General features: G+C 39.4%; 1 protein-coding gene across 8 annotated transcripts in view; it reads left to right on the top strand.

Moving 5' to 3' along the window:
• ECPAS (Ecm29 proteasome adaptor and scaffold) overlaps window positions 1–15,361 on the top strand; it is a 101,865-nt gene that overhangs the window by 66,255 nt on the left and 20,249 nt on the right. For all 8 annotated transcript variants that reach the window (XM_055301644.1, XM_055301640.1, XM_055301641.1 and 5 more), the window contains 9 exons: window positions 4,018–4,141; window positions 4,798–4,943; window positions 5,363–5,417; window positions 6,530–6,644; window positions 7,353–7,421; window positions 10,409–10,526; window positions 11,022–11,189; window positions 13,688–13,767; window positions 14,375–14,480. In XM_055301644.1, coding sequence (XP_055157619.1) covers window positions 4,018–4,141; window positions 4,798–4,943; window positions 5,363–5,417; window positions 6,530–6,644; window positions 7,353–7,421; window positions 10,409–10,526; window positions 11,022–11,189; window positions 13,688–13,767; window positions 14,375–14,480 — 981 coding nt within the window. The remainder of the gene's footprint in view (window positions 1–4,017; window positions 4,142–4,797; window positions 4,944–5,362; window positions 5,418–6,529; window positions 6,645–7,352; window positions 7,422–10,408; window positions 10,527–11,021; window positions 11,190–13,687; window positions 13,768–14,374; window positions 14,481–15,361) is intronic.

Here is a 15,361-nt window from a genome sequence, read left to right on the forward strand (position 1 = left end):
GAGCAGGGAGCCTGATGGAGAACTTGATCCCAGGACCCTGGGATCACAACCTGAGCCAAAAGCAGACACTTAACCGCTTAACCAACCCAGGCGCCCCTTCATGCTGTGAGATTTTAAATTAAGCCTTTATGCATTTATTCACCAAGTACTTACTGAGTACCAGCCTTGGGCTTATACCACTTTGGTAGGCAGAGCATTGACTAAATCATGTATGTGGGAAAGTCCTTGCCTTTTAGTTTTTGAGTAAAACCCAGTGCAATATGGGTAGAAGTGGAGACTCACCTCGTCAGCTAAGTGTGGGAAGTGGGTGCTGGTATTCCAGTTGTTCTTGAGTCAGGTGGCCAAGCTTCTGTCATCTGGAAAATTTTTATACTAGTTGGGAAGACCTACAAGCAGGCAATTTCTAGCTCTGTGTCATAAGTCTTAACATGACCTGATGTAGCCCCTCATCTAGGCTTGATTCTCATTACTTGCTCACATTTTTGTACACCAGCCTCTTTGTCCTTCTTTGCTTTGAGATTTTGAAAGATGAATACTTCATTTTTAGGGTTGCTATTGATCCCTTTGAACTAGAGTAGACTCTTTAGATATTGAACTCTAATAATTCTCCATACTTTTTCTTCTCAGCATTTGTCACAGTTTCTAATTGCCCACTAGACTGAAGGCAAAGTCTGTTTTGATCTTCACTATGAAGCAAGTGCCTTGCAGTGTGATTGGTAGTAGGAAGACCTTAGTAAATGTGGGAAGAATAACTGAAGGAAAAGACATTTGCATGTAAGGGAGTAGGCTCACAGAGGAGGGTGTGAGTGCTGCTGTCTGGGAGGCTTGATATACAGGTTTTTGGAGGCAGGGTTGCTACTGGACCTGCAAGGATGGGCAGGAGGCAGGAAGCAGGTTGGGCTTGAGAACTAAGGCCTCTGAGTGACAGAGCCAGTGTTAGGATCCAGGACTTAAGGATCCTAATCTAGTATTTTAATGTGAATTAAAAAAATTTTTTTTATTATTATTTTTTAATGTGAATTTTTAAAAGAATGAACTATACTTCTCCCCGGTGTCATTGGCATCGCAACCACTTGGGGAAAAGCTTAAGGTGTCTGCTTTCTTATCTTCTTTTTTTTTTTTAATTTTTATTTATTTATGATAGTCACACATAGAGAGAGAGAAAGAGAGGCAGAGACACAGGCAGAGGGAGAAGCAGGCTCCATGCACTGGGAGCCCGACGTGGGATTCTATCCCGGGTCTCCAGGATTGCGCCCTGGGCCAAAGGCAGGCGCCAAACCTCTGCGCCACCCAGGGATCCCTCTTCTTTCTTTTCTTTTTCTTTTCTTTTCTTTTCTTTTCTTTTCTTTTCTTTTCTTTTCTTTTCTTTTTCTTTTCTTTTCTTTCTTTCTTTTCTTTTCTTTTCTTTTCTTTTCTTTTCTTTCTTTTCTCTTTTCTCTTTTCTTTCTCTCTTTCTTTTCTTTTCTCTTTCTTTTCTTTCTTTCTTTCTTAGAAAGAGAGTGCATGTGTGTGCACGCAATGAGGGAGAGACAGAGAGAGAGGGAGAAAGAGAATATTAGGCTCCATGCTCAGCAGTCTCTCTCTCTCTAAAAAAATGAATGAATGAATGAATGAATGAATGAGTAGTTTGTATTGTTAAGTTGCTGTTGAAGCTGTTTTTTAAGAGTTTGGAAGTACAGAGATCCATGAAGACCTGGAAACATGATGGAGAGATTAAAGGATAAAAATGGGAAAAAGGAATCAGAAGCAAAATGTATTCGCAGTAATCTAGGACAAATTATCATGGAAAATTTCAAATATTCACAAAAGTAGACATAATAGTAATATAATGCCTCAGTTACCTGTTTTTATTTCATCTGTTGATCCTTTATTTTTGGAATATTTGAAGCAAAGTCTAGGTATCATATCATTCAGAAATGGAGTTTTGTTTTTGTTTATAATGCCAGTTATGTTACTAGTAACAATGGGAAACTTTTTAAAATAGGCACATTGATTGAGTCCTTAGTATAGGATCCTCTATGTAGACATACCTTTTCTCTGCTTAGAGTTGCCAAAGAAGCTTTTGACCAGGGAAATTGTAGTACTGAAGAAGCCCTGAAATTCTGTTCCTCAGAGTAGGAAGCATCTGGTATCAGCATGTGACACCTCATCGAGATGAGAACATTTGGTTGATTGAGCTTAGGAATGGGTGGCTACACCATGGTCGGTGTTTGGTAGATTCTCCCAAGGTCACTCTTCCCATGCTCCTCGTGGGGACTCTCTGATCTTCAGTCTCTTCTTACTCCCCATATTCGTAGTTGTTTTCCAGTTTATAGTAAACAGAGAACAAGGCCAAAGGGAACTAAAACTGGTCCAATTCCACGTTGAGTCAGTGATTCATGCTTGTGAAATGTGTTAAAATTTTTCTTTTCTTTTCTTTTCTTTTCTTTTCTTTTCTTTTCTTTTCTTTTTCTTTTCTTTTCTTTTCTTTCTTTCTTTTCTTTTCTCTTTTCCTTTCTTCTTTCCTTTTCCTTTCCTTTTCTTTTCTTTTCTTTTCTTTTCTTTCTTCTTTTCCTTTCTTCTTTCTTTCCTTTTCCTTTTCTCTTTCTCTTTCTCTTCCTCTCTTCTCTCTTCTCTCTTTTCTTTTCTTTTCTTTTCTTTTCTTTTCTTTTCTAAGATTTTATGTATTTGAGAGAGCTTATCAGTTGGGTGGGAGCAGCAGATTCCTCACTGAGCAGGGAGCCCAACCTGGGGCTGCATCCCAGGACCCTGGGTCATGACCTGAGCTGAAGGCAGATGTTTGACTGACTGAGCCACCCAGGCACCCCAATGTGTCAATATTTCTAAACCAAATTAAAAAAATTGAGGGGCGCCTGGATGGCACCAACTCTTGATTTTGGCTCAGGTCATGATCTCAGGGTCGTGAGATTGAGGTCCCGTGTCAGGCTCTGTGCTGGGTGTGGAGCCTGCTTAAGATTCTCTTTCTCGGGATCCCTGGGTGGCGCAGCGGTTTGGCGCCTGCCTTTGGCTCAGGGCGCGATCCTGGAGACCCGGGATCGAATCCCACATCGGGCTCCCGGTGCATGGAGCCTGCTTCTCCTTCTGCCTGTGTCTCTGCCTCTCTCTCTCTCATTCTATGTGACTATCATAAATAAATAAAAAATTTAAAAAAAAAAAAAAAAAAAAAAAAAAAAAGATTCTCTTTCTCCTGCCTCTCTCCTCCCTTGCTTGCTCGCTTTCTCTCTCTCTTTAAAAAAAATTATTAAAAATTTGATAATACACTATATAGTATATATACTATATTCTGCACTATATAGAATTTTCTTAATGTTTGATTTTTGAAACAATTTCAAACTTACAGTGCAGTTGTGAGAATAATCCGAGCTCCTGTCCTTGTTTGGATTATTAACTTGTATTGAAGCTATCTAGCTCTCCATTTATCTCTGTACTTCTACACTCTTTAATCCAGAGATGCCAGATTTTACCATTTTACCATATTCTCTCTCTTTTTGAAACCAATGGAGAGTAACTTGCAGACACTGTGTAATTTCACAGTGCACAGAGGAGGTGGTAATAAGTCATAGTGGCTGCTGTTTACTGTGCTGTGACTGCACACCTCATGTCCGCTAGAAGCTTTACCTCATTTCCTTCTTATGGCCTGACGAGGTGGGCCGTGGTGTCATGCTTACCTTACAGAGTTGAGGCTATTTAATTAAGTGTATGTAGCTGGTGAGAGATTAGAATTTGCCCTGAGATCTGTGTGGCTTCCCAGTCCATGACTTTTTCCTCCAGAGATTAAAAATCCCTGCTCCGTGGTTCTCTGCTGAGGGTGAAGAGGGCAGCATGGGGTGAGAGGAAGATTCTTATTTCCACCCCTCACTTGCCCTCTGAGCCACCACCTTAGGGGAAAGCAATCTAGACAAGAGTCAAAAAACACAGCATGTTGACAGACAAGATCTTAAACAGCCTTTTTTGTGGAAATGGCTGTTTTTGGAAAACGTTCTCTTCAATTCATGGCTTCTGTTTCCGTTGTTGCAGGCCAAGCAGATAGAACTGCAGTTCACTATTGGCGAAGCCATTACCAGCGCTGCAATAGGAACCAGCTCCGTGGCTGCCCGGGATGCCTGGCTGGTGACTGAAGAAGAATATACGCCCCCTGCTGGTACCACATGCTCAGCTAATCCTTTCATAATCCTCAAGTAGCCCTTTCCGATCTTGGTACCACATTTGAAGCAAAAAACAAAATTTATGTGTTCCATTTTAACTCTTTTTCAAATATTTGTACATGCCTTATCAGTTTGGTTCAGCCAAGAGAAATAGTTGGTTCAAGGAGAGTGAACCTAGCATAATGAATGAGAACTTTTTTTTTTAGTTCTTTGGAAGCAAGGAGGGAGTTCTAGGTATTATCTTCAAACTTGTACTCTTTTCTGGAGGACTGGTATATTTAGCCACTTTCAGAAGTCAAGGCAGAGTTACATTTCCACGTTATGTGTCCCTCAGTCCTTTATCACATAGTGAAGCCTTGGGATGTTCTGCTCGTGCTCCTCATACCTCTGCACTGCAGGTGCACTGGTTCTTAGCGACCCCACGGGTGAGGGAGTTGTGTGGCTTCGGGCCCCTTGTTAGAGATCCTGGGATTTCACAGGTCTTGTGGTTTTGAAATGGACGATTATCCGTCCTTCAGCAACATAAACACTGTAGTCATTTAGATTTGAATATGATCTCCATTGTTGTATTGAGTAAATACAGAGGAAAATTTAATATTTCAGGATATTTTAGTCATTTAATTGCTGCTTATCATTCCTTTCTTCCCCCCAGGAGCCAAAGTGAATGATGTGGTCCCCTGGGTGTTGGATGTGATTTTAAATAAACATATCATCAGCCCCAACCCACATGTGAGGCAAGCGGCCTGCATCTGGCTCCTTTCCCTTGTGAGGAAGCTAAGTACCCATAAAGAAGTGAAGGTAAGCCATTCTAGAAATGTGCTCAGCACTGCTGGAAATCAGTTTTGAAATATTATAATGAAAAGGTGGTAGGAAGGAAAGTGTTTGAAGGTGAGGGCCAGTGCTGGTAGTGAAGGCCATTAACCAGTAACAGATATTTTGGAAGAAGCTGTGCATGAGGGAAGGCAGCCTGATGTATATTGACTGGAAGATGATTCGAATCTTGAAGGCATAAAGTCAGGTGGTCAGGATGGGAGGCTGAGAGTGTGCCTTAGACTGTCTGTAAACTTACAGCCTTGAGGTAGCTTGGCTGTCTTCAGAGACAGCACAAGAGGGTTTGTGGCTGCCTCAGGTCTGAAGAATCTAATGAGGTGTGTGTGCCCTCCCTTATCTTCTAGGAGGTAGAGTTTGTTTTCTAAATGCCTGTTTTCTTCTTTCAGTCTCACCTGAAAGAAATTCAGAGTGCATTTGTTTCCATTTTGTCGGAAAATGATGGTAAGTTATTGGTAAATATTTGATTTCCAAACAAACTTCATTAAGCTTGTATTTTTAAGTTTTGAAAAATCTAGGTTAAGGAACAAAAAAGAAGGGCACAGGAAAGTAGATTCTTTTTGATTGATTTGATTAATTAGATCATGTTCTTCAATTTTACGTTTAAAAATGGAGCCAAGGCTGTCTTTAACATCAGTACTTCTAAAAAAAAAAAAAAATAACATCAGTACTTCTAAGTAATAGCCTTTTTCTATTTTTGGTTTCTTTTCTCTATGTGGCATAAACCTGGAGAGAGCAAATGTGTTAGACATTTAAATGGTAGCTTTGTTTTATAAATTGTTTTAAACATACGGTTTTGTATTGACTTTTTATTTTAAAAAAAATGGGATGTGGTTATTTTGGAATCCCATGAGGCTACTGTACTTTTCATGTGTATGGTTGGCAGTGTATGGATCCTCTGTCACTTGCACTGCACACTGAGGCCCAGCAGTGTTTACTTGGTTTGTGAGTTGGATCTTTTGTGCATGTAGTTTTCTTTTACGGGGACCTTTGGTACTGTCACCCCTGAGACGATTTAATGTTTTAACAAAATAGGCAGATTATGTTTTTTTTTTTTAAGATTTTATTTATTCATGAGAGAGACAGAGAGAGAGGCAGAGACACAGGCAGGGGAGAAGCAGGCTCCATGCAGGGAGCCTGATGCAGGACTTGATCCTGGGACTCCAAGATCATGCCCTGTGCTGAAGGCAGGCGGTAAACCACTGAGCCACCCAGGTATCCCAGATCATGTTTTTTTGTCTTTACTTTGAAAACACTTTGGATTTCTTTTTTTAAAACATTTTTTAAAAAAGATTTATTAATTTATTCATGAGAGATACAGAAAGAGAGAGGCAGAGACATAGGCAGAGGAAGAAGCAGGCTCCTCACAGGGAGCCCGATGTGGGACCTGATCCTGGATCCTGGGATCACGCCCAGAGCCAAAGGCAGACACTCAGCTGCTGAGCCACCCAGGTGTCCCCATTTTGGTTTTCTGTTACAGCTTTTAAAAAAATGTGACGATGTCCAGAAGACAGATTTTCCTTAAAGTAATACTGTTTTGTCTGACTTTTGTGCAGAACTTAGCCAAGATGTTGCCTCAAAAGGCCTTGGGTTGGTATACGAACTGGGCAATGAACAAGATCAACAGGAATTGGTTTCTACACTTGTAGAGACACTTATGACTGGCAAAAGGTACAGTTGGAGTTGTACATTTCAGATTTAAACATGTACAGCAAGCTTTGCACATACTGAGCATATGCACTAGAAGAGGGAGAGGGAAAACATCCAAGTGATGTTCCTGTTTGTTATGTCTTTAAATTAGAAGTCAGTGATTATTATGCGGTGGATAGCAGTTTAATTATTCAGTGGATACTGTTTAGACAGTAAAGTAAACTAAACTACTGTTCAAAAACATGCCAGTAGGTCAAGCTTTGTAGGTTGAATGATCTTACGATAGTCAAGACATTGGATTACAAAAATACTGTAATTGCCATTAGCTAAATGAAAATGAAGACGCAGAGGGGAAGCTCACATGTCTTTCATAGTCTGATCTGTGAAGAGGATGAGAAGGGCAACATTATAATTGGTGACTGCTTTATGTCACCAACCTTCCTTCCAGCAACCTTCCTTGCAGGGAGGATAGTTTTTAATGGGTGACCACATGTAATGCAGTTTAATTTCATGTGGAAGGTCTTTTATATCTCTTTGTTCACCCTAAAGTTAGTTCTACAGAATTCTCAGGCTGATGGGAAAGGATTTAGTTGACTTTTACATCTTACACATGGTAGATCCTTGCTATGGAATTTTATTTTTATCAGTTTATCAAAGAAATGAATCAATTAGTTGAATACTGGTATGAAAATTTTGAGGCTAATTTAAAGTCTTATTGTTTTGCTTTAGAGCTAAACATGAAGTTTCTGGAGAGACAGTGGTATTTCAAGGGGGAAGCCTTGGCAAAACACCCGATGGGTAAGTGTGCCAAATCCATTGATCACTCATCATAAATACCTTTAGTCTGGTGAATAGAACACTCACGACACTGATTTCCACCCTCCTGGAAAATGTTATGTGTTAGGGAAGAAGGAAACTTCTGGGGAGAAGGCTCAGATTGGGGTTCTTGGAAAATAGCCTCTGAGGTGGAGGTTTGTCAGCTGGAAGCCAGCTGATGAGTGCCCCAGGCTTATCACCTGGAGGAGTGAGGAGGCAGGAGAGGGCCTGTGGCCCAATGAGGAACTGACCTGCCGCCAGCACTTAAGAAGACCCTAACCTCTGGAACTGGGCTGGGTTGGCCCTTCAGAGTTGTCCTGCTTTGAGGGGCCAGAACTTTACGTCTTCTCATTTGCCTTTACATCTCCTTAATGACTAGCTGTTGGTGATGGGCTTTGCTCTGGGGGAGGACCTGACCTTGAACTGAGGGCAGTTCTGGTAGCTTCCAGCCAGCTGAGTCCTGAGGGACAATCTGGCAGCACACCTGGGCATCCACTACACCTTGTTTTTTGGGGGTCGGGGGGGAACTCTGTTTGGTATTGTGGGGTCCACCAATTTACCATTTCAAATTAATTCCTGGAGCATATCTCCCTCCTTTAATCAGTATTCCATTGTGGTTTTATGCTAATGCTTTTCCTCTAAAAACCCTCAGGTCAAACTGTGAAGCTGACTGGGTCTTACTGGGGCATCACAGAGCCCTGCTTTAGTGTCATCTAAAACCTCAGAAAGCAGCCATTTGTTCTGTCCTTGACTTTCTCCCATAGTTCACTGTTTCCACATCAAAAGTTATTTTTGTTCCACTTACTCTCCCTATAGACTTTTTTTGAGTTTTCTTTTACAGAATAACTAACACAAATGATTGGCTATTTGAATAAATATTATTCGTTCAGAGGAAAGTTAACAGAACTCAGAAGGAGATCTCAAGATTGGGTGCTGCAGTCCTACAATTTGTATGGAACCACAGCAGATCCCTGAATAGCCAAAGCCATCTTGAAAAAGAAAAGCAAAGCTGGAGGGATCACAATTCTAGACTCCAAGCTATATTACAAAATTGTAGTAATCAACCAGTGTGGTACTGACACAAAAATAAACACATATATCAGTGGAACAGAATAGAAAATCCAGAAACCTGTGATTATATGGTCAATTAATCTTTGACAAAGCAGGAAAGAATATCCAATAGGAAAAAGACAGTCTGTTCAACAAATGGTGTTAGGAAAACTGGAAAACTATGTGTAAAAGAAAGAAACTGGGCCACTTTCTTAAACCATACACAGAAATAAGTCAAAATGGAGTAAAGACCTAACTGTGAGACCTGAAACCATAAAAATCCTGGAAGAGAGCATAGGTAGTTAGTAAGCTCCTTGACATTGGCCAAAGCAACTTCTTTCTAGATTTGTCTCCTAAGGCAAGGGAAACAAAACCAAAAATAAACTATTGGTACTACATCAAAATAAAAAGTTATTGCACAGTAAAGGAAACAGCAAAACTAAAAGGCACCTGACAGAGTGGGAGAAGATATTTGCAAATAACATATCTGATAAAGGGTTAGTATCTAACATATATAAAGATTTTATCAAACTCAACACCCAAAGAACAAATAATCCAGTCAAGAGATGGGCAGAAGACATGAACAGACATTTCTCCAAAGAAGATATATAGATGGCCAACAGACCTCTGAAAAGATGCTCAACATCATTCACCGTCAGGGAAATGCTAATCAAAACTATAATGAGATATCATCTCACACCCATCATAGTTCAGAATGGCTAAAGTCAACAACACAAACAACAGATGCTGGCAAGGATGTGGAGAAAAAGAACCCCTCTTATACTATCAGTGGGAATGCAATCTGGTGCAATCACTGTGAAATACAGAATAGGGGTTCCTAAAAAAGTTAAAAATAGAACTACCCTATGATCCAGTAATCACACTATGGGTATTAACCCAAGGAATACAAAAATACTAATTCAAAGAGATACATGCACCTTTTTGTTTATAGTAGCCTTAGTTTCGATAGTCAAGATATGAAAGCAGCCCAAATGTCCATTGAGATAAGATGAATGGATAAAGAAGTAGTGACACACACACACACACACACACACACACACTCAATGGAGTATTACTCAGCCATCATAAAAGTGAAATTTTGCCATATCCAATGACATGAATGGAGGTAGAGCATAATGCTAAGTGAAATAAGTCAGAGACAAATTCTGTATAATTTCACTAACGTGGAATTTAAGTAACAAAACAAATGATCATGGGGGAAAATAGAGAAGAAAACCAAGAAACAGACCCTTAACTATAGAGAACAGATTGATGGTTACCAGAGAGGAGGCAGAGGAGGGGAATGGGTGAAATAGGTGATGGGGATCAAGGAGGGCACTTGTGATGTGCAGTGTGTGATTTATGGAAGCGTTGAATCATGGTATTGTACACCTGAAGCTAATATAACACTGTGTTAACTAACTGGAATTAAAATAAAAAAACAATCAGGGTGCTGTCGCTTAGAAAAGACTTTGAATTTTCTTTAAGGGAGCAACTCTGTCGGGACCCCTCTCATATCCGAGAGCTTTCTCTGTATCTTTACTAAATAAACTTCTATCCCTTTACTTTAAAAAAAAAAAAAAAAAGAAAGAAAGAGAAAGAAAAGGAAAGAATTTTCTTTAAGGGATCTCCTAATTCTGAGAGAAATTAGTGTACAATGTAATGAATTACTGAGCTGCTTCCCAGATGGTGAGGGTTCCATCTTCATGGGAATCACAGAGGCCTCTGGATCATTTACTTGGCATTGTCCATAATTGATTTAGGTGACTTTTTATATTCCTCTCAACCTCATTCTTTTCCTCTGTGGTGATAAGATTGCAAACATAATTTTAAAATGTTCTGGTAATATTGATGATGTAACTTTCACTAGGCTGGGGGCAAAGAAATAATAATTTTATGCTTTTTTGTTTGTTTCCAAGCCAGGGCCTCTCTACTTACAAGGAGCTCTGTTCTCTGGCAAGTGATCTTAGTCAGCCAGATCTGGTATATAAATTTATGAATTTAGCCAACCATCATGCAATGTGGAACTCTAGGAAGGTAAGTTGCTATCACTGGATGGTTTTTATTATTTTTATTATTTATTTTTTATTTTTTTTTAAAGATTTTACTTATTTATTCATGAGAGACTCAGAAAGAGAGTCAGAGACACAGGCAGAGGGAGAAGCAGGCTCCATGAGGGGAGCCTAATGTGGGACTCGATCCCTGGTCTCCAGGATCATGCTTTGGGCCAAAGGCAGGCCCTAAACCGCTGAGCCACCCAGGGATCCTGGTTTTTTTTTTTTTACTTCTGAAATCAAGCCTGCTGCTTTGGCAGAGAGTGGCAACTAACTGATAACGCAGTGTGTTTTCAGAAGCCTGGGATTAGAGAGAGCCAGACTACCACATGGCTGGTAAAGCTGGGACACCTAATATATCAGATTCTATTCAGGGACAAGTTTGGGAGAGAGAACTTTGTGATCTTCATATATTTAATATGTTAACATTTTAACACAGTAGATGTATCTGAGTCACTTTATCTTCTTACCTTTTTAGGGTGCTGCTTTTGGTTTCAATGTGATTGCCACCAGAGCCGGAGAACAGCTGGCTCCTTTTCTGCCTCAGCTAGTTCCTCGTCTTTATCGTTATCAGTTTGATCCTAACCTGGGGATTCGACAGGCCATGACAAGTATTTGGAATGCATTGGTCACTGACAAATCAACGGTGAGTATCTGTGAACCCTTCTCCAAAATTACACATGGGATTTAAACACAGTGCTCATCGTCCTTTCTACTTTGTATACTTATTTGTTTAAACAAACAAGCTTGCTTTCATTCTTTGCTTTCTCCCTTCTTTTAAGATGTTAAAGATGCTTGTGGCAACATTTATTAAAATCTCAAAAATAGAAATAATCTAAATGTCCATGGGATGGCTGGCTAAGGAAGTGGCAGTGTATTCACACAGTTGGAACACTGGGTCGATAGGTTACCATCAAGACCGTGGAGACCAGGTCATAGTTCTGCCTTCAAGGAGATCACTTTGTTGAGACAGACAAGGAAACAGGCAATTACCATATGTGGTTTTCTCTTATCTGGCTGCTTCTCATACTTGATTCCACTTTGAGGTATTAGGATTTCTCAGGGCTTGCCTCTGAGTACCTTTTACTGTCTCAGCGTTAATCTGTTGAGCTCATCCATTCCAGTGGATATAAATGTCATCTTAATTGTGATGGTTCCATTCTTATGCTTTTGGCTCAGACATGACTTTTGTTCCTAACTTGCACACCCACCTGCCTGCTTGATATCTTCACTTGGGTGTTGTTTCACAATGCCTTAGACTTAATTAGACTTAACATGTCCAGAACAGGACTTAAAAAAAACAGCCTTTCCCTTCTCTTCTCAGCGTTCGTCCATTTACCCATGCCAGGAAACTTGGTGTCATCTTGAATTGTGTTTGTTGTGTCCCTACTTTCCATTGAATCTAGTAGCAAATTCTGTTGATTCTGTTTCCAGAATATCTCCTGAACCTACTCTTCTTTCTGTAATTCTTTCCTGGTGTGAACAGTGTGTCATCTTTCTCTTCTCTTTGCCTTACTTCATTTAATCAGTAGTAAGAGTGATTTAAAAAAAAAAATTGGATTGTGCCATTTTGGGTTAAAATCCTTTAGTGGCTTCATAGTTCACTTTAAGTAAATTGATCCTTACCTTATCTTTGCAGTCTCTCCATAATGTGGCCTTTTCCACTTCTTCAGTTTGGTGTCAGGTTGAGTGTGCTCTTGTTCTGGTGATAGGCATTTGAGAATTGAGCTTTGAAGGCTCTAGGAGGAAAGTATTTGGTACCACTGCGTCAGTCAAGATCTAATAGGCCAGTTGGCTTTACAGATTGAGTCCAGTGCACAGGCTGACGCTCTCGAGATGTATCATCTCCGTATGAGTGAAAGGTGATAGATGAGATCAGTCTGTCTCACTGGAGAGATGAGATGGTATGGATGAGATCACTATTGTTAAATCTTAGGTGGGTTATTTACTTTCCGGTCTTGGTTTTCTTCCATATAAGTGAAGATCACAAAACTTTTCCTACTTACAAGAGTAAGTACTTTTACAAGAGTAAAAGTGGAAAAGCCTTAAGTTTGTTTTTTTTTTTTTTAAAGATTTTATTTATTTATAAGAGAGAGAGTGAGAAGTCACAAGCAGGCATAGTAAGGGGTAAGGAGAGGGAGGGAAGCAGACTCCCTGTTGAGTGCAGAGCCCGATGAGGCTCGATCCCAAGACCCTGAGATCATGACCAGAGCCAAAGTCAGATGCTTAACCAACTTAATCACCCAGGCGCCCCAAGATCAGTGTAAAAACTGAGCCTACCAAAAAAAAAAAAAAAAACAAAAAAAAAACTGAGCCTACCATAAGGTATTTGTTGTTACCAAATTGTTAAGTGTGTATTCAAACGAAACAGGCTTAAAAGATTCAATCCTCTTTCATTCTGAACAGTCGTAATACTTCTTGATGTGCCAGACACTGCATGTTACCAGGGATGTGAAGACAAGTGAAATGCTATCCCTGTCCTTGGTTGAGGTCTCAGTGTGATGGAGCAGAGTGGTTATGTACATTCTGAAATGACATGCTTTAGAAGGTGCTGTGGGAACACAGGGGAGAGTAGGCCAGTCTTCTCTGCAGAGGTGATGGCTGATTTGAATCTTGAAGGACAAGTAGGAATTAGCCAGGCAAGCAAGAGATGGAAGGGGATTATAGGGAGAGGTAGTATATATGAAGGCATAAAGGCAAGAGTGTACATAACTTTGGAGCTAGATCAATCACAATGGGTTTTTTTAATCTATGTTGGGTGGTTGGATTTTATTCTCATGTACTGAGGAAGACAAGAGAATCCAGTTTGCATTTTAGAATGATCTTTCTGGCAGCTGGCAGCAAGCAGAGTGTGAAGAGACTTGTGGGCTAAGATGTCTAGAGATGCCTAGTCTGTTACGTACAGAGACATGGTCAGTAAAGTTGAGAGATTAATAACTTGACTGCTGATACATTTTTTTAAAAATTTTATTTATTTATTTGAGAGAGCAAAAGTGCACACAAGTGAGGGGAGTGGCAAAGGGAGAAGCAGGCTCCCCGTGGTCCTGAGGTTATGACCTGAGCTGAAGACAGACACCTAACCAACTGAGCCACCCAGGCACCCCCAAATTTCACATATTAAATGTTATCCTTTTCTTTCATTAGGTGGATAAATATTTGAAGGAAATTCTTCAAGATTTGGTTAAGAACCTTACCAGCAGTATGTGGCGAGTTAGAGAATCCAGGTACTGTTTTTGGAAATACAAGACTAGTCAAATGCAACTGTTTTTTTTTTTTTTTTTCCTTCAAGTTTCCAAGCTTTATACTTTATGCAAAAGAAATAGCGTTACTAAAAAACATATTTTTAGTTGGGTTAGACAGTTATCTTTAAGGTTCTAAAAATAAAAAAACCAACTCTAGGCAGTGGTTAATGTAAATTGTCTTAATTTATATGACATAAAAGATCACTTGTTAAGTTAGTAGACGTCAAGATAGATACTGTCATGACTTTGTAGGGTATCATTTTTTTCTATATTTATATGTAATTTTTTCATTGCCTGTTACATACTTGTCAGTGTGCTATGTGGGGGTACACCAGTAAATAAAAAATGATGTATTCTCTAAGAGGCTGTGTTAGAGTTGTGGGTCACAGACATTTGGTGAGTGTAAATGCTATATACCTGTGGTGCATTTAAGGCACCAAGGAGAGAATGGGCGTTGCTCTCCAGGAGTGAGGTGCCAAGAACTGGAAATGTAGGCAGAATCCATATTCTTATTTGGTGTGAATATTTCATAGTAGAAGATTGAGCTTTCTTGATCATAAACTTGAAAATCAAATTGTTTATTTTTCAGCTGTTTAGCGCTCAATGATTTATTGAGAGGAAGACCCCTAGATGACATCATTGATAAACTTCCAGAAATTTGGGAAACTCTTTTTCGGGTGCAAGATGATATCAAGGTATTATAGACATAAGTCTGCCTTCATTCATAGAATAACTTTAACTGGGATTGTTGAAATATGTATGTGAGGTGTTTCAAAATTCACTCTCTAGACAATTTTAAGAGACTACAGTTTTCTCCTAAAGTTTCAGTCTTGATGTGTTCGTGAGGTTGGGTATCCTTAGATCTAAACTGAATTGACTTTTTCTTAAAGGTCGCTACAGCCTTTCTTTCACTAGCGATTTCATGATGCTATTGATTAGGACAGATAACAGTTTGGAAATAATCCAGACAACTTCTGTCTGATGAGTTTTATGAATTGGATCAGTTATTTCCAAATAATGGGACCAAGTCTTTTGATTTTTTTTTTTCCTGGGCAATCTAAATTTTAGATATTTCGATATCTCACCATCAGAATTAGGCACTTTAATTTTACTTTTTTTTTCTTTATTAGAAATTTTTAAAAGTCTTTTGGAATCCTCACAGAGATATTTATATGTTTGCATTTATAATACATTTCGTTTCTAAACTGTATTGCTTTTTTTTTTTTTTTTAAGATTTAGTTTTTTAGAGAAAAGGAAAAGGAGGGGCATGGGGGAGGGAGCAAGGGTCCCAAGCATACTGTGCTGAGCTCAGAGCCCCAAGTGGGGCTTGATCTCAGAACTGTGAGATCATGACTTGAACCAAAACTAAGAGTTGGACACTTAACCAACTATTCCACCCAATCTAAGCTATTATACTTGATAGCCATATTTTCGTAAGGTCAAAATAGGTCATACCTAAAAAAATATTTGCCATTATAAAATGTTCCTTAATGGGCAGGGAACCTAATAAAACACTATTTTTTTTTTTTTTTTTACCTGGTATGGAAAGTAGGATTTTTTTTTTCACTAAACTGTG

This window comes from Nyctereutes procyonoides, unplaced genomic scaffold, assembly GCF_905146905.1.
Source record: "Nyctereutes procyonoides isolate TBG_1078 unplaced genomic scaffold, NYPRO_anot_genome, whole genome shotgun sequence".
In the NCBI taxonomy this organism is placed as follows: domain Eukaryota; kingdom Metazoa; phylum Chordata; class Mammalia; order Carnivora; family Canidae; genus Nyctereutes; species Nyctereutes procyonoides.